The following is a 25568-nucleotide window of genomic DNA, read 5'->3' as shown; positions in this document are numbered from 1 at the left end:
ATTTCTTTAAATCTTTTCGAGCGACCTTTTAATATTCATATTAAAATTTCATAAATTTTTTTTCTTTAATTCAGTAAAAAAGAATCTATAACAATACACCATGACATGAATTAAAAATCAAACAAAATACTGATAATACAATTTTTTTAATTTAATTTTTTGACGATTTTTGACATTTTGAAAAATTTGGAGCGACCTCTTAAAATTTTTTTTTCTAGCTGTCCTTTGAAGTGGGCTCTTAAAACATCAAAAACTAACATTTTGTCACACGAGACTCAACAAAAAAATAAAATAAATAGTCGGTTTTTTTGCACGACCCTAATATACATATAATACACTAATAATGGGTTGTTTTATTTTCTTCAAGGCATAATTGCTATGCGCTTAGAGTCAATAGAATTGATCTTTTTTTGTACTCACCTGATTTCGTATCGAACAATTACATTGCAGAGAAGACGGATGAAAATGCCCGAATTTTAACAGTTTCTAGTAATACTCATTCGACAATTTTGCACATTATGATATCGTAATGATGACACGTCTTGCAAGGTGTTTTGAAAATTTTATGCTTCGTGGGAAGGAAAAATCAACTTAGATTCATAAAATTAAACGTTTGACGTCAGTACAGGAATAAATTTACGTTCAGGTCTTATTCAATTGTAAAAATATGTTGTAAAATGAAAAACGTAAAATGAAAAAAATAAAAAAATCAGATTTTACATTGAAATAACGAAAATATCTTGTATCGACAATTCTACAATCGCACACTAAATCTTTACGTGTATAAAATTTATCTGTTTTACCGACAATATATTTACAAAATGCTTGCGTGACCAGTTTTTCCCCTCCCCCCCCTTCAACCCTTGGAGCTGCGCTGCTGCCCGGGGCAGTTCGTATAATTGTGAATGCAAATTAAACGAAATTAAACAGTTAATTAAACGCCTGGATCCGCGAGAGTTAATTGAGATTCTTGGGAGATTTGTCGCTTGGAATGTCTTAATTTAGTCCTTTAAGCGTCCTAACTCGCCTTAACAACTTTGAATAATTGGGCCACGCTATACGTGTACACGTATATACATAAATATACGTATATACACACGCAAACATATATGTGAATACGTGTGTGTGCGTCTGTGTTTGTACATAAATATAGGCTATGAAAGGAGAAATTTCCACTCCAAGCTTCACGACCTGGTCTAGACTTATCCACTAACGAATTGTCAACTGAACATTGCAGCGATCTTCAATTATAATTACAAAGACCAAAAGTCACTGATTGGGAGAAGAAAATTCCCCCCCCCCCCCTTCCTCGCCCCTCCTCTCTTATTTTCTCTCTTCGCTTTTATAATTTCAACGATTGTGACGAAATCAGCGTCACATATATAATGAATGGTGAAGAATTTGCAGAATGAAATAAGATCTTCCGGACTGTTCATCACCTCCTCGGTGAAGTTTTCTCGTCTTTCTTTTATTCCATCCGGGTTCAGATTATTTTCTCTTATTACGTTTACGAGGCTGTGTCAATCACTTGACCCTCCGCAGCAGCGTGGCCTATACCTAATCGTTTAATCTGTACTGACGAATCAATCTACCCCAGCGTGACAATGCCGCAAACTTATATGGGCACCAATACACTCTTTGGTACAGACAGTTGAAGCCCTCGCAAAATGAATTCTATGGGAATCTATGTATATATGGTTATCGTAGAAATTTTCACACGAAACAATTTTTCTCAATAGTTATCAGTATTCGTTTATTCTTGACGAGAACTTCCGGCTGGGAATTGCTAGAGTATCGCAAATTCAAAAGTGAATTCTTGTACACTGAAGAAAATTTCATTCGATAATGTTGCTAGAAAATTCTAGTTAAATTAATGAATGGCTGGTAAGATTCAACCGATCAACCTACTGAATTACGAATTAGCCAATGCTTAAACCGGTTAACTATTAACCATTTTGTATAGTTAATTGGTTAAACTATTTGCTAATTGAATAACAGTAAGTTAAACGTCTGCCGGTTAAACCAGTAAAATTTTAGGCACAGTTCTAGTATTTTTAGTATGATGATAGTTGCGAATACTACAAGGATGGCATCGTTAAATCTGTTGGGTTAGCTCAGTTCATTGTTGCACCGAAATTAAATTATCGCAATAATAACGAAAAATATATAACCAGTGACCATAATTAAAAATAATACAAACACATTTTAAACTTTATGGTTACAACAATAAGGAATTCATTACCACATTGTATCCAGGACTCTATATCATCGTTTATAAATTGCAAAAAAAAAAAAATTAATACATATATTATCACACGTTGAAATATAAATTCTAAAAAATCTTTATCACTAAATTATGAAAAGAGTTCGAGAGAGAGAGGATAGAAAAAAAACTGCCAGAAAATAAATGGCGTCGTTTGTTGACCGCAGGACTTTCAGGAAAACCTTGTATATACCTATATATCGAGTCTCGCAATCGAGAAAATCGGCTTAACGTATAATCGGTCGGAAGGTTTCGGCGCGAAGCGGACGATAATTATACTTGTCTTTCTTCCGTCGGTATAGTTGTGATAAATTTTCACCCTTTGACAAACTCCCAATACACGCCCCGAGGCCAGCCTCATCCCCTGGACCCGCCGCTCGTCCGACCCCCGCAACCCTCGAGAGCCGCGTTAATGAAATAACGCGGAGATTAGTCTTGGACATTACCGGCAAACTATGTCCATTACGTAGCCCCCGTACAGTGCGGTCCAAAAGTTTATTGCCCGTTATATTAGGCAACGCATAAAGCCTTCGATGGAATCGATTCGATGTAGGGAAGAATTTTTCCCCAATTACAGGCAATCAATTCGGCACTTCTTTGCAGGAGATTGCATTTTAAGAAGATGTAAGAAGTAAAAGATAAATTCATGTTTTCAATTAAACTTTTCCTCTGTGTTTAGACGAGCAGACACTGAAATTTACGAAATATTGGTTTTATTATATACACCGTTTAAAAAAAAAAAAAAACAGATATAGAAGCAAACTGTAGATTTGATATAATTAAGTAGTAGAAGCAAGCAGATGATTTTTAGGAAGATATTCAACTTTAATGATATTTCGATTGTTTATTCATTTATTATTTATGCAATTGGACTAGAATCGTGGTTTGTATCTATCTGCAGTTTTAAAATCCTGCATTGTGTCTTTTAGTGAAAATTCATTATCAGAGAATTTCGTCGGAGGTCAGATGAAATTTTTATCAATTTATAACTCATTAATCTATATTTTAAATGGTTAGAGTCGAATATTCAATATTCGTAACTGATATTTGAAATTATGTGAAATTCCGAAAAATTATCCAAACCTATGGAAATATCGTGACATCTTTTAGAAACCTATGACTTTTTTGAATTTCGGATAGTCACCGAAATCGTCAGGTGAAAGATAGAAGATCGAAAGTAACATAAAATCGACTAAAATCAGTTGAAATCTTTTGAAATAAATCAAAGTATTTTAGAACGATTGAAAAATCGCCTACAATTCGATAAAATCTTTGTGACTCTCGAGTTTTGAATTTGACGAAAAGTTAACCCGCATATCTTGTAGAACAATTTGAATTTTGAAAATCAAAACATTCCGTGGTAATTGGATTTTAAACAATATTTTCCAGCGAAAAGTATCACTAACAATAAAATGAAAGTTGGTTGAAATTCAATTCAATTCAATTCAATAGAAAAAAGAAAAGTTTGCAACACTTTACAACTTATCTTACGACTCTTATTTCATACACAATTATACATCCTAACATCTCATTTACTCTTCTTTATTTGACACGAAGAAATCAGCAAAATTGCATTTGATTCAGAAGAGAAATATTTTTCACGAATCAACTCATATATATATACGTTATTAAAAAACGTGATTTATTCCTCATTTTTTTTTCTTCGTTTCGCACTGTTCCATACCAATCAAAGCCTCGATTACTTTGCTTCTGATCGAAAGAGTCGGGCGTTGAAAAAAATATTTTGTTGCAAGAAAGAATTGTTGAGCCTCCTTCCTTTCTGCACTGGCACTGGAAGCGATGAGGCTTCCTTTGCGCTCTCGAGTCGGCATCGCGTCACTACTTGATGCGCTAGGGTGCGTACAGACTGAGCGCTTGTACGCAAGCGAGTAAACGGGTGTTTGACACGAATGCACGTAATGGGACGGAGACTTGCAGGGGTGGAACTGGGGTTATTACCCGGATGCCCGAGTGCGCCTCGAGATTAGCTCAGCCTTCGATGCCCTGCTTCTCGAGCTGCTCTTGCGTTCGTGAATTTTCCAAAAACCGATGCAACCAAAAATCTCACACTCTCGTTATGGCTTCTGGCTCTTGGAAGGAGGAATTACGGTACAGGTAAAAATCTGGTATTCAGACTGTGTTCCTCAGACGTGTGTGGATGTGGAAAGCATCGAACATCGCGAACTTGCGAATTTTCAGTAAATATCGTCTTGTGACCTGAATGCTAAATAGTTGGGCTAAGATTCGACGAACAAGTTAAACTCACATGTGGGTGAAATGGTCTCTTTAAATAACCAACCATCTATGGACAATGCCAATGAATGTGAAGGGATGTAATAGCCTATTATTAATTGTGAATATTATTCGCCGTTAAATGAACTCTTTTGGGATTTTATTTGGGCCAGATTGACGATTAGCCTCTTAAATATACCACCATATCGTTATTTCACAACCTCAGGATTTGAAATTCGGTAAACCGTGGAAAAGATATTAAAAAAAAAAAAAAACCGCTTATTTCTAAAGCTCAACTTCTGAAAAAGTCGTCCTGAAGTTAGGTAATGGTGTTATTTTTTTTCTTCTCAATGCGTCCCATTTAGAATGCTCGATTATGTTAGTTCGTTTCCGGGTTATACTCTGTCGATACGTTAATTCACTAAACACCAGAGTTAACGGGAAAGATTGGCAGTCAGATTTACATTCTACATCGAAATAGAAATATCTTCGAAACTCCAAGAAAGTATCTTTCTTTTGTCAAATTTGATCCAGAAAAATGGATTGCTTGAAGCAACTGAGTCTTCAGCTGTGAATGAACCTGCGACAAACTTGAGCGAGAGTACAAATGAAAGTAATTTAATTTCTATCTATTTATTTCGGATAAATCGAACTAAATTTAGTCAACGAAACGTAGAAGTTATGCAAAAAAAAAAAAAAAGAAAAAAAGCAAAAGAACTACATTAATTCATCCGACAAATTTTTTCTCCTCTCTTTTTCGAACGAATAAAAATCGTTGCTCGTTAACAAGTGATTAATGAAAAATTAGAGAAAAAGTTTGAAAAAAAAAAAAATTAAATTAATAAGTAAGGAAGGAATTCATGCGCTTATTCGTATCTCCGTTGGATGAATAATCGTAAAGAGGGTATGTACTTTCGGTTTAGATGAACAAAGCAGGCTATACGCCATGTCTGTGAGGCTGAACGCGAACGAAGAGCTGAGAGTAAGTCGGTGAAATCAGCAGAACAATTTCCAGTCCAACACCTCAATTGTCCCTAGCTGAGAGTCCTTGGCGTTCCATACGTGCAATTCACACCTCGAACATCTACCGAAAGCCGCCCCGTCGCCGCTTTCTGCACACGCGTGCACACGCATCTGCAGCAGCATTCGCGAATCTCGATTACTCATGCGCTCAATTGCTACTCCTCGTTAATTGCTTCCGTGTATAAGTAGCAGACAATTTATGGCCGTTCAATGCCGCCTCGAATTTAGCTTTGATAGAAAAATTTTCAGCGCGCAACGAGATTCGTGATTATCGTCTAATAAAAATACAAGTCTAATAAAAATTTCTCTACGCAGAATTCTTTGGATCCACGGTTAGGACGGAATAAACTTCTGATGAAATTCCTCCGCACGCAGGAAATCGCAGATCTTGAAAAAAGCATCGGTTAGATCGTTTCAAGAATAAATTCAAGCGTTCAAGTCACGAGAAAATGATAAGATCGTTATGAAAAAAAAGAAAAATCTTGTACACTAATTGTCAGAATCTTTCGAAATAATTTTTATTGGAAAACGTTGAAAATCGGATGAAAAAAAGTTTTCTTTCTTAAACGTCTTCATCTGTCTTGATTTTTCAGGATAACGAAAAAACCTAGTTTTGCGTAAAAAAAAAAAAAAAATGAGACCAAGTCCTGTAGCCGTAGGATATAACGTACCTGTAAAAAACGAGGTTTAATTTCCTTAATGAGTGAACTTCAAGTACCTAAAATGTTAACTTCTCACGTGATAAATGCAGAGTCGATCGGCTTCCTCGACTAAATCCAGCCGATGTTTGAACGCGGTTTAAGGAGCACCCGACACGTGGGTAAGGCACACACCTGTGTATAAAGTATATTATGTGTATACATATATATATATGTAGGTTAGGGGCGCACGTCGCGTGAAAAGGTAAGAGGGCCCGTGGCCAGGCAGCACGCCTCCTTTCCTCCAGAAAGGACCTTTCAAGGAATAACCGCAAATCCCGGTATAATACTAATAGGGTCATAATAGGTTCAATAGGGCTTAGCCCCCCTCGACAATAAGATCTTGTCAAAATACTCCCCGGCACTAGAGTAACCGGAGAACTAGGAAGTGGTATTTCACTCACAATTGGTGAAACGTGCAATGGGCACGCCTTTATTATGTGCATTTTTCAAAAAATCTGAAATCCCCTCTTCTCGCATGCAGTTATAATTGCGGTTTATATTTCAGCCCTGTAGGTACCGGGGAAATATTTCTTTATTCATTTTTTCGTTTTTCCTCTCCTTTTATCTTCTTTTTTTTTTTTCTCTATCCCTCTAACAGAGGCAAAAAATTACCGCTATTTCGAGACAGGCGCGAACCAAGTGAACAGTCCGAGTGTAGGTATGATGCATTATACTCAGGGATGAAAATCCCCACATTCACCGGAAATCAGATCCGGTATTTTTTTACGCCATTCAGTTCCGTACTTCCGTGCTGATCGTGTTCAAGAATTATCTATACATTTTCTCTTCGTTCCTTTTTATCCTCTGAGAAAATTTTTAATTTAATCTACCGAAAAATTACTTCGGTCAAGAAAAGTAACCGATGTATTATGTATACAACATATATAAAGATGATGGATTAACACTTTTTTTTTTTTAGACCAATTTCGGAAACCAATTGACAGTCAGAAATATAGAAATAGCTTGAAAATTGGTTAAAATAATCCCAGCTTGTTAATTCATTTGAAATCAGAACAAGGTTGGAGTTGTTGCTTTTTGTTTTTTTGTAACATGAATTCTAATTTGCAAAAACTTTCTACGAATACGTTTCGATTCGATTTCCAAAGGTATTTGCAGAGATATTGATCCACGTGTTATCGGTGATTATTTAGCTGAGCTAAAAGGATATCCTACCCTATCGGTAGTAAGTATATTGTGCTCTTGTAGTATTTCTCCAGCGAATAATGCGAACTGCTTCGTCCCCGTATATAGCAGAAGTTTCAGGGAGCCCTTTTATCCAGTCTTTCTTTAAATTGAATGGTGAAACCAGTGCCTGAGTATTAAGACGTTTTAGCTCGGCCATTTTCTAATAAAGTCGTAGCGTTCCAAGACCCGTGGGGAGGGAAAAGCCAGAGAAAAACAGGGGTTGAAAAAGATTCCTTGCCTTCTGAGAAAGTTTGGCTGCAAGGGGGAAAACCGGTGGGAAGATAGAGCGATAGAGCCGCGGGGAGAGGGAGAGAGAAGGCGAAAAAGACCGGCAGAGAGGAAGAGGGAGAGAAGCCACCCCAAACGACTTTAACGAGCCCGTATCTTAAAATGGGGCTGCACAGCAACGCGGCGAGTGAGTGAGCGAGCGAGCGCGTTCTTTGCTTCCATGAGACCATGGCTTCCACATTGTTTTCTATAAATTAATCCAGGGAGAAGGAAAATCTTTGAGTACGAGTACCGAGAGAAATTTCTATTTTTGTTTCACGCTACAAAACTCCTTGACAATTAAATAAAGCATCACTTTTTATCGTAACAGAAAAATGTATGATTTTTGGTAAGAAATAAAGAAAAAAAGTTTCGTAGATGAATATTTCAATTTTTTGTAAAAATAGCAATCAAATTGAATAGAAAAAACTTGATATAGTTATATTCAATTTTTTCTCAATTAAAGAGAAAAGTTTTTCAAGGGGCTCGTAGAGGGAAAATGGCAAACGGAAAATAGAAATATACTGCAAGTGTTTGTCTAGGCGACACGAAGCTGTTTGCAGGGCTGTTTCCTCGTCTGACCCACGTCACTCGAGACGAACTAGCGAAACAAAGCTTATGACGTGTGCTTAAGGCGTTGTCATTCACTGGTCCTTTACTCGCGGAGGTTTTTTTTCAACCAACACAAAATGTGCGAATGGATTTCACACCTGGGCGTGCTGGTTTGCTAGTAATAAGTTATTTGATTTACACTATGGACGCTATTATACAGTTTTCTTCTCTGTTTTCATTTTTCAGGATTCTCCCAGCTGAAGAACGCCTTTTCTAACACGAGTTCAGGTAAGCTAATTTTAACATTCTACTAAGTAGATACTAATTTATGGATAGACGCCTCGTCATCTTTGTTATTAGAATAAACAAGCTATGGCATAAATTTTCCAAAATACTTGAAAATGCTGATCTATCTTTCGATTATATGTAAGAGCTGTAGGAATTGTCTCATTCCTTTTGCGATCTAATCCAATTTCGAAATTGACTCGTGTGACGACAGCCATTTTCTGAAGCAATTCAGGGTCACAGTTTGGACTGCCGAAATCGCGTTGATTTGACCAGGCACTTATAGAATGGACTAGACTCTACACTAAGAATCATTCATCACCTTGCTGAAAACCTGGAATTGTGATTCGTGAATTTAAACAATGTTTCGTCAGATTAATTAGAACTATCCTCTGCGGAAATGCACCGTGAAGATTAGAAGTTAGGCGTTCTCTCAATCCTGTCTCTCGCCGTCTGGTATAAGAACAAAGAACAACAAACCGAATCAACGGAAGAGAGAGAGAAAAAAAAACAATTGAAAGGACCCCGCACCTTCAGCCAAGCTAATTAACTTCCCCATCTCAAATCCCACACGACATGCCGAAGAAATGAGCGCGTAATCGAGGAGTGTTGATAAAAATCACGCTTTACTTCTGCAGATGATTTTCTGATTTTTCAACACAAACGTCACGTAATACACATATGCAGGAATTCTATTTACGCAGCAGACGGAGAGCGAGGGTGGATAAGCGATAATGACGTCATAGATGGTCCCGCGTGCTCATTTGATATTCATACACGAAGTAGGGAGGCAATGACTTCGGCATTTCCAAACCATTAAGTTCTTTTCCCGCCGCCCCGCAAGTAACGTTGTTTCAAATATCGGCTGACAGGTTCGGAATTATTACTATTATAATCGGCGCGCTTTGGTACATGAGTGACTGTCAGTGCAGCGTGTCTGGCGAAGCACGTTAGAGGGTTGCAGGTTAGTGCACAGATGCAGATCAATAACGCCTTTTTGGCAAGCCATCGCAGCTAGCTCGTCTTGCGATTATATTAATCGTTAGAGAAATTACTTGCTTTTGTCCGTGAATTTCACGTGAAAATACGAATTTGACCTAACCTAACCTAACCTAACCTAACGCCTTTTTGGCAATCCATTGCAGCTAGCTCGTGTCACAATTATATTAATCGTTGAAGAAATTAGTTGCTTTTGTCTGTGAATTTCAAGTGAAAATACTAATCTAACCTAACTCAGCCAAACCTAACCTAAAATTTTAGATGCGATCAAATGCCAACGAAAAACGTCAATTTCCTCTTGGTGATAATTATATTTTTGGTGTGACGAAGATCCGTTAGCCTGTCGTGTGTTTCGACCAGTCTGGATATTTTTGAAACTAGTATTCCTGGGAGAAGAATATCGCAGACAATAAACGCGGGAATTCAATTTGCTGAACGAGCCGAGGATTTCTGATGACCTCTGCCAGAAGTAGAAAAAGAATATTAAATTTCTTGTCAAAACATTTCCGAGGCGAACGTACGCCCAGTTCATTGAAACGCTAATATTGGTAACTGGAGATTCTTAGGGAAACCGGAGACTATTTTTCGTTGAGAAAACCCTCGGAAACTGCCTATTAAACGATGATCGGTTCGAGCCACCTCAGCGCCATTCAAATCCCGACAATATACCAGGTCGAAAATTTCCTGGGTTTGTCTCTTTCCCAAGTATATAGCTGAAGCTGTTTCGCTAATCATAAAATGTTGCATTGACAACTGCAATAATCAAACCAAACAATCACTTGTACGACATTTTCTTATCGCGTAAACAATCTTTGAATCACTCTTGTGATGATATTCATTTTACGAGAATTTTCTCCCAATTATAGGAAACGAAATTCTTCTCAGTACTCTGAACATTTCAAATCAGGTTAAGCGTGCCTCTAATTATCCTCCCGCAGCTGATGAATAGACTTGACGCCTAGACGAAGGTCTGGATAAGGTACGAAGGGGCTCCACGGAAGCTAGCTTCCCCAGCTACTGGTTCAATTTTAAACCGTTTATACACTCAAGGCGAGAGAAAAAAGTAGGGAGCGGCACTAGTGAATTGTTCATCATCCCTTTTTTGTCGCACGCGTTTTAACTCAACGCCTTCGCACCGTCGAATTGATCAGTGAGAAATCGATGCTGCGGAAAAACCGAGGCTTAATATATGTGGGATTCATTTGGACGGCATAAATTCAAAGGATTGTAAGCACTTTGAAAATTGTCACTACATTCGCTATATGTTGATGCGTTTGCAACATTGGGAGGTACGAGTGAATGACTATTTCATTGTTTTCCATACTCTCATCGAAGGGTGTATGAGATTTAAAAACAGGCGAGAAAAGTATTTGAAAAACGGAATAACGAAACACTACAAAACTTACAAAAATATTTCTGCACTGACAGAGAAACGAATTTTAAGTGTAAACAGTCCTTTAGGTTTATTAACTATTGTGTCAGAAAAATGACATATTTTTTATGGGTTTTTCTTATTTCAATAGAAAAATGGACATTTTGCTTGTCTGATTCTGATGAAATGTAGTTCATTTTATTCCTACCTAAACGAGTTTTACACAAATCGCTTCATTTAGATTTCACATAACCATTACAATTCATTTATTGCTGAATCATGAGCTTAGGATCATTCGTAGATCATAAAGATTCTGATTCACCTGTCTCGAAAAATTTATCAAAAATTTATTATATCAGTTACTATACTGATAATTTAACGTCAATTTATTTTTCCATAAACATTAAATAACGGGATACTGTTATAAAATAATATAATCATCCAATTGAACGCAATGAAAAATAATCACGACAGTAAATCCTAGATTTTTTGGTTCTTACGGTTATAAATCAGATTCTCATTTTGAATGCAGAATTTTATTTCAGGTCACGATAAGACACAAAATTAATTAAAAACTGTTGCGTAACCACAACTGGAACTATTCTGGTCGCGCGAATATTTCTCACTTTTCGATGTACGAAAAACGTGTGGGTTGCTCGTGTTAACCGGTAATTATATCGGGGTTCTCCTTCGAGTAGAAACAGGGGATGAAGACGGGATTCGTGTGTAATAAAACGAGTCATCGGCATCAGTTTCAAGGACAAAGTGGAGGAGAGTTTCCTCGGGGACGATTTACTCATCCATGCAGCGTATTTCCAGCCCCGCCCGCCACTGTAGGCCAAAGTATTCCTAACAAGATGTTTCCGAGAGAATTGGTTGTCTTAACAACTTCGCAGACTCGGCGATTCAACTCGCCGTGAAATATTCCTTCCTTACGGTAAGGACGAACCGCCGATTGCAAACCGTATCTTGCAAGCTCTACCGGTCTTTGAGGTTCCGGCAGACGACTACTTAACGATCCAATTTCCTCTCGTGGAAAGGAAAGCACTGCCCCTGGATCGTGCGTATCGATCGTGTGGTAAAATTACACCTTATATTCGGAAATCCTGAGAAGCAAACGATACCTACAATTTTTTTATCCTCCGTATCGGCGAATCCATCTTTCAATCAGTGTGCGAGAGTCTCTCTCTTGTTATTTCATAATTTGTTTTTTTATGAGCCTGAAAAACTCGTTGAATTTGAAAAATTGAGTAATTGAAGTCACATCAGGTTCTCAAAAACTTGATAAACAATGTAGAAAATTTTTCGTAATATTGATTAAAAATAATTAATCAAAATTATCATATTTAGCCTAGAAAATTTGAAATATTTTTTCGGTGAACGAGTTGCAATTATTACGTCTTCACGGAAAATTTTCTAACAACAGCGGTTATATTCATAATTTTATACGTGTGGTAACTACGTCAGTCATAGCGTTACGGATTTTAGCGCCGTCCTGCGGAGGAAGAACCGGTAATTAGAGCTCCAAGCCAAATGGACGGAAACATTTTAGCGGCGAGGTACACTGGAAATTCCAACTCGACATGCTTTGTTTTATTTTCGACGAGAAACGCGCCTCACGGTTTGATATCAGTGTAAGGGCTCGATTTCCCTTTGTCACTTTTTCAACTCAAATATTTGTTTCTAGTAAATTAAATGTAAGAAATACAGGAAATCGTTTAGCAAGCATCACAACCATCACTTACAAAATCACAAAATAAGAATGTATTTCGTTTTATTCGATGCAGGATTAGTTAAAATCTTCATCTCAATTATCAGTAATTTTATTACTTAAAAAATAGAAAAGCAACGAAGGAAGTGACAAATGAATTCGTATCTTATTATCATTATTATTATCTAACTATCTAGTAAATGTTGCGTCACGATCAAAAGACGTTGAAGCCAATTAACATTTTTCCAATCTAGTGGAAAAGAGTGAAACCGAATGTTGGAATATCGGGCAAAGATTTGCACACTGAGAAAAGTTGATTTGTCGCTGCGAGAAAACTCATTTTCACTTTGAACCCTGAACCACATTTTTCGGTCATGGTAAAAAATAAAAATAGTCAAATACCGTACTGTAACCAGAACTAGAAATCTGACTGGTTGTAACAAGCCTAGTTTTTTACGATAAAAACCCGGCGTAATTTCGAATTCGATTCTCCTTTTTTCCGCACCAACCAACGTATCACGTGCTCATTGAGGGGCGGCCAGGGATACGTGACGTATATAGATATATACATATATATATATATATGTGATGTAAGAAAGGGAGAGTGAAAAAAACGGTAAAGAGAACCGCCGGCGCAGGGTGCAAAGGAGTAGGGGTAGGTAGTTACCGGAGGAGGTGACAAAGATATTAATGAGGAATTAACACGCGTACTGAAGCCACCCTTAATTAGTAACAGTGAGTGCCTGGAGCAGCGGTTTGAGAGCCACACGAACCAACCAACACGACGATCGCTTTAGTGCCGTCTGCTTCAGCCGGAACTTACGCTGTCACGGTTCAGGGGTGGCTGAAGCCGGGCTCCTGTACCTCGGAACCGTGGCAACCAAAAAGTAAATCTTTGACGCTAGCTGTTCTCGAGAAACACGTGACAAGAGAACGCGAATCAGTCAGTCCTTGGCTCTGGACATTAATCTTTCGGCAGTCGCCATCTAGTGGTAGAAAACACGAAACTCAAGACGCTCCTCTTTGATCGTTGAGGCAGTTTCCCATTTCGTCGTTCACTTTGCGTTTCACCGATACTACAAAGTACAAGCCAGAATTTTTCCATTCAGTTGTGTCCCAGGATTTGTAAGATTCTGTCCCTTCTCCTCACCACGTTATTGCCTAGACTGAACATCAATGCAATCTCGATATCCTCGTTCCAAAATGTCGACTCACTTCTTAATTTACAGTCTTGTTTTCAATCAGTTCGTGGCATAGGCGTTTTGGAGACTATAAGTATATTGGTATTCGGGTGGAATTACTATTTCGTTTGATATGTCACCAAATAATCTCTAGTATGTGTTGTAACTGGGCTGGGATTAGAGTACCTAGAACTTTCCAGGCCACAGAGCAACTGAAAACCATTAATGAAGTAACGAGTTCAGTCCTCTAGTTGATAACAATGGATATTAACATGCGTTCGATAAAAGACTCTAACTTGTAACTTGTCTAGAGGAAACATTATAATCTTACCTACTGACAAGAATCACGCGTCAGTGTGTTGGAACATTAACGAATTAGTACCAGCCGTGGAAAATTCTCGCCCGTTGACTGTCTAACGTTATATTATATAACAGATTGAAACGGTGAAGTTGTGACAACGAGGTAGCGTGAACGCAATTTTCACTCCCTAATCTAGGAATCGTGACTGACATCTCAATTAGGAGGACAGAGACGAAGTTGCACACGTGACGTTGAACAGTGTACACTGGTAAAACAATGACCCCTTAAGCTGCTGCTGATGATGTTACAGCGTAAGACTGCGGTGAAGTTACGATGGTGGAAACGCGTTTAGCCTCTGTGTCAAAATTGTGAATGTGGACGAGAGAAAAGATCATAAATTACTTGACATTTTTTACTCGTGAATATGCGTCGATATATGTACATATCCTGGAGATTAAGGATGTTTTTCGACGAAGGATTCTTCGTTGATGATATCTACTGACGTTGTGAAAAAGTGGTACTAATACTGTTGTGGATAAAAATTCCCTTTTTTGAGTCAATTTGGGAATTGAAGGATCAGAAAATGTTATACCGACAAAAAATTATAGTCGCTCGACGTCCGCACGTGAAAGCTACTATTCTTCCAGTGTAAGACTGGAAAATGAGTACCTTTTTTCACCGCTTGTCAATATAGTGAACCCTTTTTCATCAGGACAGTTTTGAGGTTCAGTCTGAAGTGTGGAAGACGATCGAGTTACGAAAGAAGAAGATGCGACTGCGACTGCCTGGATTCAGATTTCTGTCAAATAGAGTCATGTACCAGCGGGGACACGTGAATGTGTGCGTAGTGGTTGGTATACATGCATATCATGGAGTCCCATGCTGTCGGTGACGTCACAGTGTCGGCCATTTTGACTCAGCTGGTCACAACAATGGCCCTCAAAAGCGCGTACGCCATAATATCGGGTCGAGTACAATCGCACAATGAAAAGCGTGTACATGCAGCGCATATATATTCCATATACATATGTGCCTCGAGGTCCGTATATATATGTATACATAGGCGCATTCAATATCTATTATGGTGAAATTTTGTACCCTTTCAGTGTCTGCAGGGGTGGGTACAACCCTTTTGGAAATATTTTGACATCGTGGGCGTGGCCGCCTTGTTGAAACGGCAATGAAATTTCTCCGCTTTGTATTTCAGGATGTTTAAAATGATATTTTGTCGCCACATGCAAGTAGATGTGAAGGTACCCAGCACTGCGTAAATGAGTGACGTGAGACCCGAGGAAAGGAGAGGAAAGGAAAGGAAAGGAGAGGAGAGGAGAGTAGAGGAAAGGGTCGGCACTTGGGTCGCTTCGTCGTCGGCATGGATGGATTCGCGACGTTTATCCTATACTGTAGGTTCGGTCGCATTGTGGCGCATTGTGAGCATTGTCACCTTTTGAGGGCTGCTGCGGAGATTCACACCTTTTCAAAGGGACTTTCCGCGCCTTCTATTCAGCGGAAGAGGGCATCTCGAAACGTTAAATAAAGCAAAAAAGTGATGAAAAAAGAAGATGCACAAAATACGGGGGAAAAAATCATTCTTCATTTCTTCCAAGTTTTTTGAATCACTGTTGTTAGAGTATTTAAAAAAAAGTCAACTATTTTTTCTTCAAAAAACATCGGAAAATCGTCAAAGTATTTCTAGACAAAGACACTGTTGAAATATGAGCCTTTAATATTGTTATTTAAAGTCAGCGATTCTTAATTTTTTATTTCCATTTAAATAGCATGGGAAAATTTTTTCCCATGAACTTTGGAATTTTATTACTCGTAAACTAATCACTGTACAATAATAAGCAAGATAGATTTTTGTAGGAAACTGAACGCTCCATAAAAAAGGTTTGAATGAAGATTTGTGTAAGGCGAGCCGTTTCGAAGTTATCAAGCCTCAACCATTGAACTGTTCAAAATAATGGTATAATATTATTTTGAATAGTTCAATGGTTGAGGCTTCATAACTTCGAAACGGCTCGCCTGAAAATAATTACGTTATAATATAATAATAATACAATATTAAAACAATATTAAAACAATAATGAAACAACGACGTAATATTTTTTTCAACAATTCAGTGGTTGAGGCCTGATAACTTCGAAACGAAACTTTTTTTTATGGAGCGTTCAATTTCATACAAAAATCTATGTTGCTTATTACAGTACAGTGGTTCGGTTACGAGTAATAAAATTCCAAAGTTCAGAAAAAAAATTTCCTATGCTATTTAAATGGAAATAAAAAATTGAGAATCGCTACCTTTAAATAATAATATTAAAGGCTCATATTTTAACAGGGCCTTTGTGTAGAAATACTCCGACGATTTTCCAGTGTTCTTTGAAAAATAAAAATATTCGCTGGTACTGTGTTACTCAAAGTACACCATGCTCCAAGTCCTGCTTCCATAGTTGCAACTGTCACTTGTCTCTTCTACTCCAAAAGGTAGTTTACACCGATTTTCATCTGAATAACTTTCAGGCACTCGCATAATGCACTGCAGTGCACAGCGTCAGGAGAAGGTCCAAACACGCAATTTTTCACATGCTGCTGCAGTTACCGCGGAAATGCTTTAGGAATCTGCAGATGCGGAGAACAGAAGTCGAGAGAGTGTGCATGGAATAGAGTTCACAAAAAGGAGGATCGAAACAAAGAGACGTCGGATTAAACACGACACACAAATGGCTAAATGCCCGATACAGGAGTTCGCCGGTGTTTTATGAAGCGCTTTTCCTCCCCGTCACGTTATCGCGCTTCGGTATGGATATCTTATGGAGATTTAATCTAATTTATTCAAAATAGCAAACATCACCGCGGTCCTCTGTTGGGTTATTTTTTCGTTTTTACTCTGATTTTTTTATTATTTTTTTACTTTCTTTTCTTTTTCTTTCTTTTTTTTCTGTTAATTGCCTTTCGACCGTTCACACACATTTCCATTTACGTCCTGCAGACACACTTTGAGCAATTCGATTCGAAGAATAAAACTTGCACTACGCAAATGTCTGAAAGTTACTTCTATATGGCATAAGAATAACAAGGTGTTTTTGATTGGAAAAAAATTTATAAATTCATAACAAAGGAAAGAAATGGACGCTTTTTGCTCCAGCAATAAAAAAAATTTACGGACGTAATAAATGTATGCAGGTAATTAATTTAAGATTTGGACTGAATTGTTAAAGGTGAGAGACTTGGTTAATTCACATACTGGAAAAAAATTTTGCTAGTCGAAACAAAATTTAATGATAAATTGAATAAATTTGAACGGTTTTTATCGGTAATATTGACACGGTAATCACTATTAATCATAGTTGTGCTGGACAGAAAATTTCATTATTTCAATTGCCATTGGATTTTAGAGCAGTTTTTGTCAAATAAGTGAGAAAATAACTATTTTGAAATTTGGATGAATGGAACTACTTGCTGAATCAAAGTGAAAAAGATATTATAAATTACAAGAGAGGGAGAGAGAGATAGATAGAAATCAAGCCAACTGATTCTAAATAGTTAGAACGAGACGCGACGATATAATTCAACTGAACTTTTGATCAATTGTTACAGAAAAGGTACAATACTATTTACTTTTCCACCAACAGTATGGTTAGTAACAATAATTAGTTAACTAATTGTAGTTGAAATTTCAATGTAACTAAAGCTGCTATAATCAGAGTCAACATACCAACGTTCAGAAAATCAAAGACAATAAATCCTACCGAGTTATCCTCTTACAAAAAAGTTTAACGCATTTGGCTGTTAGCTCTTTTCAAAAGTAAAATAATTACAGTTGAACGCATAAATAATGGATGAGAATAAACGATGATCAGTCAGTTTCGAAGTAAATATAATATAATTACACCACTAATGGTTACACCCTGAGTTTTCTATCGAAGTTGATTTCTCTCTCAATTATAAGTTTGTCGAATATAGATATGTCGGAAAATGATCAAGAGGCAGAAGTATTTTCTTTTCCTTTTTGCTGCTTCTTTCCCGCTTCCTTTTTGCTCCTTAAATGGGAAAAACACGTGGTCCCATTCAGGAAGGTGTTGACACGAAGGGTGTTTGCTAAGTAACTTAATATTTCTGTATATATATACCAGCGGTGGTACTTCGTTACCTACTAGAGCATGCAGTTGCCGCTGGCGCCAGCTAGAGTTACCTTCGCACATGCTGGCCTAAGTATAGATCATAGCTGAACCTTCTTCCTGACAACAAGACTGACTGCTTCGTGGCTCCGGTGCTCTTGCCATCCGGCAAAAATCTCAGGAAGCAGACTAAGCTAAACTCTTCGATTTTGATGGAAAACCAGAGCACATTGGCCAGTGTTGTGATTGCAACAAGGATTGCAATTTTCCTAGCGTCAGTTCCTGCGCTAGGATGATGATAAATTTAACGACACGTTCTACACCGTGAAATATTATCAGCCATGCGTGCAAAAAAGTTTTGTTTTAACCCCGCTAACTAGTCGGGAATTAACTCTGACGCAGCACTTTTATGTCGAGTTGACAGAATTTGTTAGAATCGAAATTTATATTTCTCTCCTTTTTCCACCTCTTTTCACAACTATTTCGGTGATTTTTGAACTCGTGCTTATAAAAAATTGTTCGGTTATCTCTGTGGTAAAATTTTTATAAGATACCGCGTGTCAGGTATTAAATTTCTATTTATTTTCCTACTTTAAAACAAGAATGATTTTTCTTGTATTCCATCTTCTTCGCAAATTTCTCGCCAGCGTGACAAGATTTTAGGCAAAAGTGAAAATATTTCTGCGACAAAAGTGCGACTTTGAAAAATGATTTTTTCCGCACAGGCTTCACGTTTCAAAGTATTATACGTTGGCAATTAGAATATTTTATACCTTCAATTATTGACTAACCACTTGACCATATCGCAGAAAAAATTCAAACAAAAATTTGACGATTCAATGGAACTTTTGGGTATGAAACGGCGAGTATATCAAGTATATTAAAAACTTGATATTCGGCGCAATTTTCAACAAGTCTTAACGTACAGTATTCGATACGTCGGATTATCGATTTGGAACATCTTTAATTTTTCTTTTTTACTTAATTTTTACCCAACCATCAGACAGTCTTAGAAAAAAAATTTGTTCATGCCGTGGCAATTCTCTATACCGGAGCCGAGCAACCGAAGAATTCGCAATTACCCGATTCGCGAAAAGAAAAGAAGAAAAAGAAAACTGTTGCACGGATCGAAGGGGTGCAGGAAAGCAACCATCGCCGGATACGGAGTCCTAATATGTGATAACTAAGCGAACGAAGCCGATGGGGATGCGTTACACGCGACGTGTGTGCGTGTTTCTAACCCTTTCGGTGGGCAGCAGAGGCGAGTAGATAGCAGCGAGGAATTTCTGGTATGCTGAATATTGTGCGGGGTGCGTCGGTTATAAGCTATAGTCGGTGGCGTTGGCTGCCGTACAGGACTGGCATGGCATGCACAGCCATTTACTTCATTATGTCATTAAGCTTAATGGCCCTGGCCCTAACACGCCCATGGCTATAGGCTATAGCGCTATACTCTGGCCCTATTAACTTCTCTCCGAAGGCATGAAGCGCGCGTAGAGACCAGAAGCCGCGAGATCAGAAGGACCTAAACGAATATCCACATTGTGCAGTCCTGCGGAGGCTTATTGCCGAACTATTTGTACCTACACTGGGAAAATCTCATTTGTTATACTTGATGAAAAATTTTTGTCGAATGGATATCGTTAGAATAACAGCGTTGCTATTATTACTGGAATTACGAATGATATTTGCCATATTTTCTGGTTATTGAACGGATTGATAATGCGATTATAATATTGTGTAACAAGCAGGCAAACTCGTCAGAGTGCGATACGAGTCGTAGGCGAACACGTGAAAAAGCCGAAGGCGAGTATGATTCTGCAAGCTAACGACGAATATTGCTAATACGCAAGGTGAAAGGACCCTTGTGTCCTTGTTGCACACGATTATTTATGTGACAGGAGTACGTGACGCGTTTTTTCACGAAGCACGGAATTGAGGTTAGGGTCCCGTAATGTCAGATTTGTCCGCGACAGCGCTTGCGCAGAGTACTTTTAAATCCGAGTATTCTGCGCATGCGCATTCGCAGACTCTGCACTTGACGGTAATGCAGAATCCAATAATTGTGAATTCTACTTCTAGACTAAAAGTTTAGAAATCATCGGAACTTCGGACAGTCTGTAAAAAAACAGTAAACAGTTTACCAGTTGTAAAATTCTTGACCTACATGGAACACTCAATTTATAAATTCATCATCTTCAAGTCAAATTTGTCTGTATACATAATCGATATTATGTCTTGAAATTCTTTAATTAATATTGGACTGACGAAAGTGATTTAAAGTCGACCTGGAAAGCTCTGCAATACGATAAGTGTGAGTATCCGGATGGCTAGCAGAGTACACACAGAGAATGGTAGAACGAAAAAAGGGGCGAAAAAAATATTGTAGGTACCTAAGGCTAGACGCTTTCTTGGACATTGAAATTCTATTGCACCTGAATAACGGGGAAGGACACCGGGAAACAAAGTCCGACTCGGACCGAGTTTAAGAAAACAAAAATAAATAAAAAAGAATGATGCAAAAACTTGTTTTCAGGCAATCAACACTTCTTTCATTGTTCCTTCGTGACATTTGAATGCGTGGCCATCATAATATTCACACCATTCTTCTGGCGTCGGGTTTCAATATGGCTTCCAGGAGTGAGTAGAAGAGAACCAGTTGAGACACGCTGTATTGAGAAACACCTTTTTATTCTAGAAGGTGTGAAATCTCAGACAAAAAAACTAGCCAAGATTTTTCTACTGCACAGGTTTCGCCTGTGATATCCATTTTTTATTCTTCTTCATTCTTTCTGTCTATCTTTCCCCCTCTTCTGTCCCAAAGCTATTATTTATACTTTTTCTTTCCAGCTTTTTCAGCTTTGATTTTTTTTTCTCACTCCGTAATCAGCGACTCACAATTGTACCAACAAATATTGGTCGTATGATATTTTCACTCAAGTCCTAATAACAATTGTCGCAGTCGTACCAAAATAAATTTTGCGATAAGAGACGTTGGAAAGGAGGGTAGAAAATCGTCACGAATTTTTTAATAAGCCAGTCGTTCATCCAATCGAGTAGATTGGCAAAAATACCCAATCAATGATGAAGTTTAAGCATCGGAGTTGTAACGCGGGTACAGACGAGTGGATTAAGTAAATTAATTTCACCCCAAAAACATGAGCGAAACATTAGCAGTTTAGCCCCTAACCTGCTGGTCTGCTACAAGTGTTTTACACGATGTTGGGCGGTGTTACACGCTGGAGGGAAACGGTTTGGGGTCCCTAATCTAGCGAAACATCCCTCGGGACAAGCCGGGGCTACGTCTATAGGCAATTCGCGCTAATACCATGGAGTGGCAATACTGCTAAGCTGACTTCCTACCGTGAATTCAACTCGGCTTGTCGAGTCCGCCACGCTTTACACCGTCACGATTTCACCCCGTTTTGTATCGACTTATTCCCTCCCTCGTTTCATCCAAATTGTACATACGTACTACGCCTTCGTCGAACGTTACCACACGAATCTCAATCTTCATGATCTGAACACAAGCTTGAAGAATAAAATTCATAGTATAGCCAACATAACAGTCAGTATTCGATACACTTTTCTGATCACAAAAAGATGACGAAATTTTCTAACTAGAAGTAAAAATGCAGCAAAGTTTTAAGATTGGAATTCAAACAAACGTTCCGAAATGATCGTGAACGAAGCAACGTGTTACGATTATCGTACCTAACCATCCAGTAATTTGCATTGCACCTAACCTAACCTAACCTAACCTAATCCACCAGTAGTGGCGTCATAATTATGAGTAAAAACGTTGTTCAGTTTTTGTCCGAAACGCTTTTTTCTCGCCTGCTAACAGTGAAAATATTTATCAGTGTCGGAAGTTGATTCCTACAGGATAAAACGTTCGCTTGTTGGTGAGTTGAGTCTTTCGGTGTAGTAATATCGAATTCACGTCAGCAGAATGCAGGGTGACGAAAAAGGGACTGCAGTATAGCTGCGTATCGAATCGGTAAATAACACGTTTGTCGTGCTCAAGGGTTGCGCGAATTATTGTCACCGGAGTACTTGCGTCCCCTTCCCCGATTCCAAACCCTTGTGGAGCTGACCAATTCAGAGTTAAACTATTCGAAAATGACGTATCGTTACGCGATGTTACGTGACCAAAAAAAATTTTTCTCCTATCACAGTGTCATGTGTCTGAAAAATGTTTCTAGCTTGAATTGAGTATCTAGAGTAAAAACCACGTGATCTGCGTTATTACAATTCAAATTTCAAAGTTATGAGAGATTATTTTCACGCAGTGTTTTATGTGTGTCGAATTTACACGATAAAGACATCGAAATTCTATGCTTATCGGTTTAAATCCATTTCTGTAAAGATCACGGTATCACAGGTTACATTAACTTGTAGGTACTTTGAAGAAGGTGAAAAGTTGCGAAAATCAGCAACTGTTTCGATTTTCCGAAGCCACTGACCCACGGCAACGAGTTCGTATCACCCTGAGTTCCGAAATCCATTACGATCCTGACCATCATTATAAAGAGGGTTGAAAAAATTGTGATCGAAGTATCTCTGGCCTTATGGGCGTAATCGGGATTCAGCAAGCGAGCGGCATTCAGCAGCGGATGGTACGAACGCTGTTTGAATTGAGCATAGAAAATTTTCAATTACCCTCTAAAAAGACTCAATCTCGAAGTTTAAAACATCTCGAGCCGTGGGAGGAGGTGGAACGAGGTGGTGGGACGGAGCATCGTGTTCGGTGAAAAGATTTCCAAATTAAATTTCTGGATTAGTACCCGTTTAATGTGGACAAGTGGTGCCAAGACGTCCCGCGGGAGTGCTTCGCACACCAGGACTCTCTGGCCCTCGTCTCATGGGAGAGCCACGAATAGTCTTCCAACCCCCGACGAGATGCGCCGCGAGTCCTCGCCTCGCTTCTCCCCGCATGCTTATGTCCTACAGGCTAGACATAAATGGCGCCTGCCACCCACTTTGCGCGTCTATGTTTGCAGGGGGGGAAATTTTCACGCTGAATCTATACTAGCCATGTGTGTTTTGTACGCCTGATCGTGAACCGATGATTAATCTGCTGATCAAAGACTGCGGTAGTAAATTTTTAACTGGCAATACTTTATGCAGACGAGTGTTTTGAAAAGACGATGAATATGGAGCTGGTGGAATATTTAGTTGACTTAACGAAAGATGAATTGTTAAGAATTTTGACCATCTTAAGATTTGACCCCGAGCTTTTAAATCCTGAGTCATGAAGTCGCTCGAAGTGTTGAGGAACGATATGCCCATAAAGAGTTTCTAGTCGCGGTTGAATGATTATTTTAATTGCAAAGTTAATTTTGGAAATAAATAGAAAGATATGAAGACTGTGTTAGTGATTATCAGCTGCAACTGTGTTTATATTGAAGTGGAATTTTACAGTCAAGTCGATAAAAATAATTTAATATTCAATAGGACTTCGTAATTCTTCTATCGGCACCTATAATTCTCTCGTCTCCGACTGAATAACGAAGTATCTAGTAGTCATTAGCGAACGAAATTGAATAAGCCAAGCTTGTCAATTTATACCGTGCAATAAAGATTGTATTTAAATCGACAGAAATATGAAAAAAAATCCAGAATACAGACTTTTGGCGAAAGTGAAGAAGTGTATAAACTGTCGAGCAAGAAATAAGGCAGGCTAAGGAGAAGTGAGACATTAGCAAAACGACGAGGGGGAGCCTGAGCAGAATCGACTAAGGACTCGCTGTTTCTTGGCGCATGTTTCAATTCTTACATTTTCATACCCACTGGAGAGCGATGATCAAAACAAAGGCGTTCGATTGAGATCCATCTTGCCTGAGCGAAGGCCCGTCCATTTCCTCTGATCTTTCGATTCCATTGCAACTCCACCCACCGACATTTTCACAAGTCCCGTGAAACGAGTTGATCATTACCCGAAATTAAAAAAATGCACGCCTCGACGTTCCCAATCGGAAACAAGACATTAGCCGAAAAGAAACTTGAAACACGCTTCATTCTATAACTGATCCATGCTACTCAAAAGAACCTTCGCTGCGATACTAATTCGGAAAAAATTCTCTTTGTTAAAAAGTTTTCCTCGACGTTTTCCTGCTGTTTTATCGAGGGTTGAAATTTTCTGTGATTTTGTTGCCTGTATGCAGGGGGATATGATAAGCTTGACCTTTACTCAAGTCAAACAAGTCAAACCTCGGTGAACGAAAATAATTAAGGACGGTGTAATAACCATGATTAGAAATTTCTGACGATATCTACATGCAAACAAATTCCAATTTTCATGCGATTTTCTTGGGTTGCAATAATTCAGCAATTTCACCAATATTGGATATAAGATGGAATTTACACTAGCGTGTTAATTCCTTGAGTTTCCTAGACTGACAGATAGAGACAGATAGAGAAATTTCCAGTTGTGGTTACTGTACGATCCTTAACTATTTCCGTCTTAGACTTAAAATAAGAATAGATTTTTGTAGCTATAACCAGAAGATCAAATACGTGTTACTATTCTCTTTGATTACAATCGCTCGTACTAGTGCATTTACTTGTAACTATTCATGTAATCGGATGTTGGTGCTTTAAACAATTGTTAACTACGTAATGCTTTATTTATCTGAAAAAATGTAATAAACTATCTGAACAGATTTTACGTTGCAATGGCGAGGTAATGAAGTATTGGGAACTATAGTTACAATGAATAGTTACCGATAGTACCGTATTTTCTTGAAATTCTAACGCAGTTCCGACCGTTATTATTAGAGAGATTAGGGCAAGAAAAGAAACTCTTACCCATTCCTTTAACGTGAACTTTTGTTCTCTATTATTACGAAAAAAGCAACATACAAGGCATGGGTCACAATAGTATCTTCACGTCTAACTATTGTGGCTACGTATTCAAAAGATTACTCAGTCGGTAACGTCATTTCCAAGAGTTATCGTGGCGATACGCATTTTACTAGAATTTCCTACAAGTAACCGCACGAAGTGCGGGTGAAAAATGTTGAAATATTTATGCATGTTCTCCTAGGCTCGTTGCCGAGCTCCGGAAGAGACTACTTTATTCCCGCAGGTTAACACATCGCCTAGCTCTGGTGGCTCTTGGCGACTCGCTGCAGCAACAACACCCTCGCGCGGAAACAGGGGTAGTTTTAAGGCAGCTCGGTACACCCCGTCGACGGGGCGACGGGCGGTTGTGAACGTCGGGCTGATGTGGTGGTGCGCGTTGCTTGGCAACTGACGATAAAGGAGCCCTGGATAGCCAATGGCGGCCCTCAACACCCCTTCGCCTAACACGGCTTGTTTTCCGTGCTCAAGAGCGAGACACGAGCAACGAGGAACCCGAGGTGGCTTTACATTA

At 38.5% G+C, this 25568-nt stretch overlaps 1 protein-coding gene across 2 annotated transcripts in view; it reads left to right on the top strand.

Annotated features, from left to right (window-relative positions):
- The window catches only part of LOC124413339 (visual system homeobox 1-like), a 64595-nt gene that overhangs the window by 5337 nt on the left and 33690 nt on the right, over positions 1-25568 (top strand). For both annotated transcript variants that reach the window (XM_046893866.1, XM_046893865.1), the window contains exon 2: positions 8470-8511. In XM_046893866.1, coding sequence (XP_046749822.1) covers positions 8470-8511 — 42 coding nt within the window. The remainder of the gene's footprint in view (positions 1-8469; positions 8512-25568) is intronic.

Source organism: Diprion similis, chromosome 12 (genome assembly GCF_021155765.1).
Source record: "Diprion similis isolate iyDipSimi1 chromosome 12, iyDipSimi1.1, whole genome shotgun sequence".
In the NCBI taxonomy this organism is placed as follows: Eukaryota; Metazoa; Arthropoda; class Insecta; order Hymenoptera; family Diprionidae; genus Diprion; species Diprion similis.
Note: the sequence above shows the minus strand (reverse complement) of the source record. Positions and strands in the feature narration are given on the sequence as shown.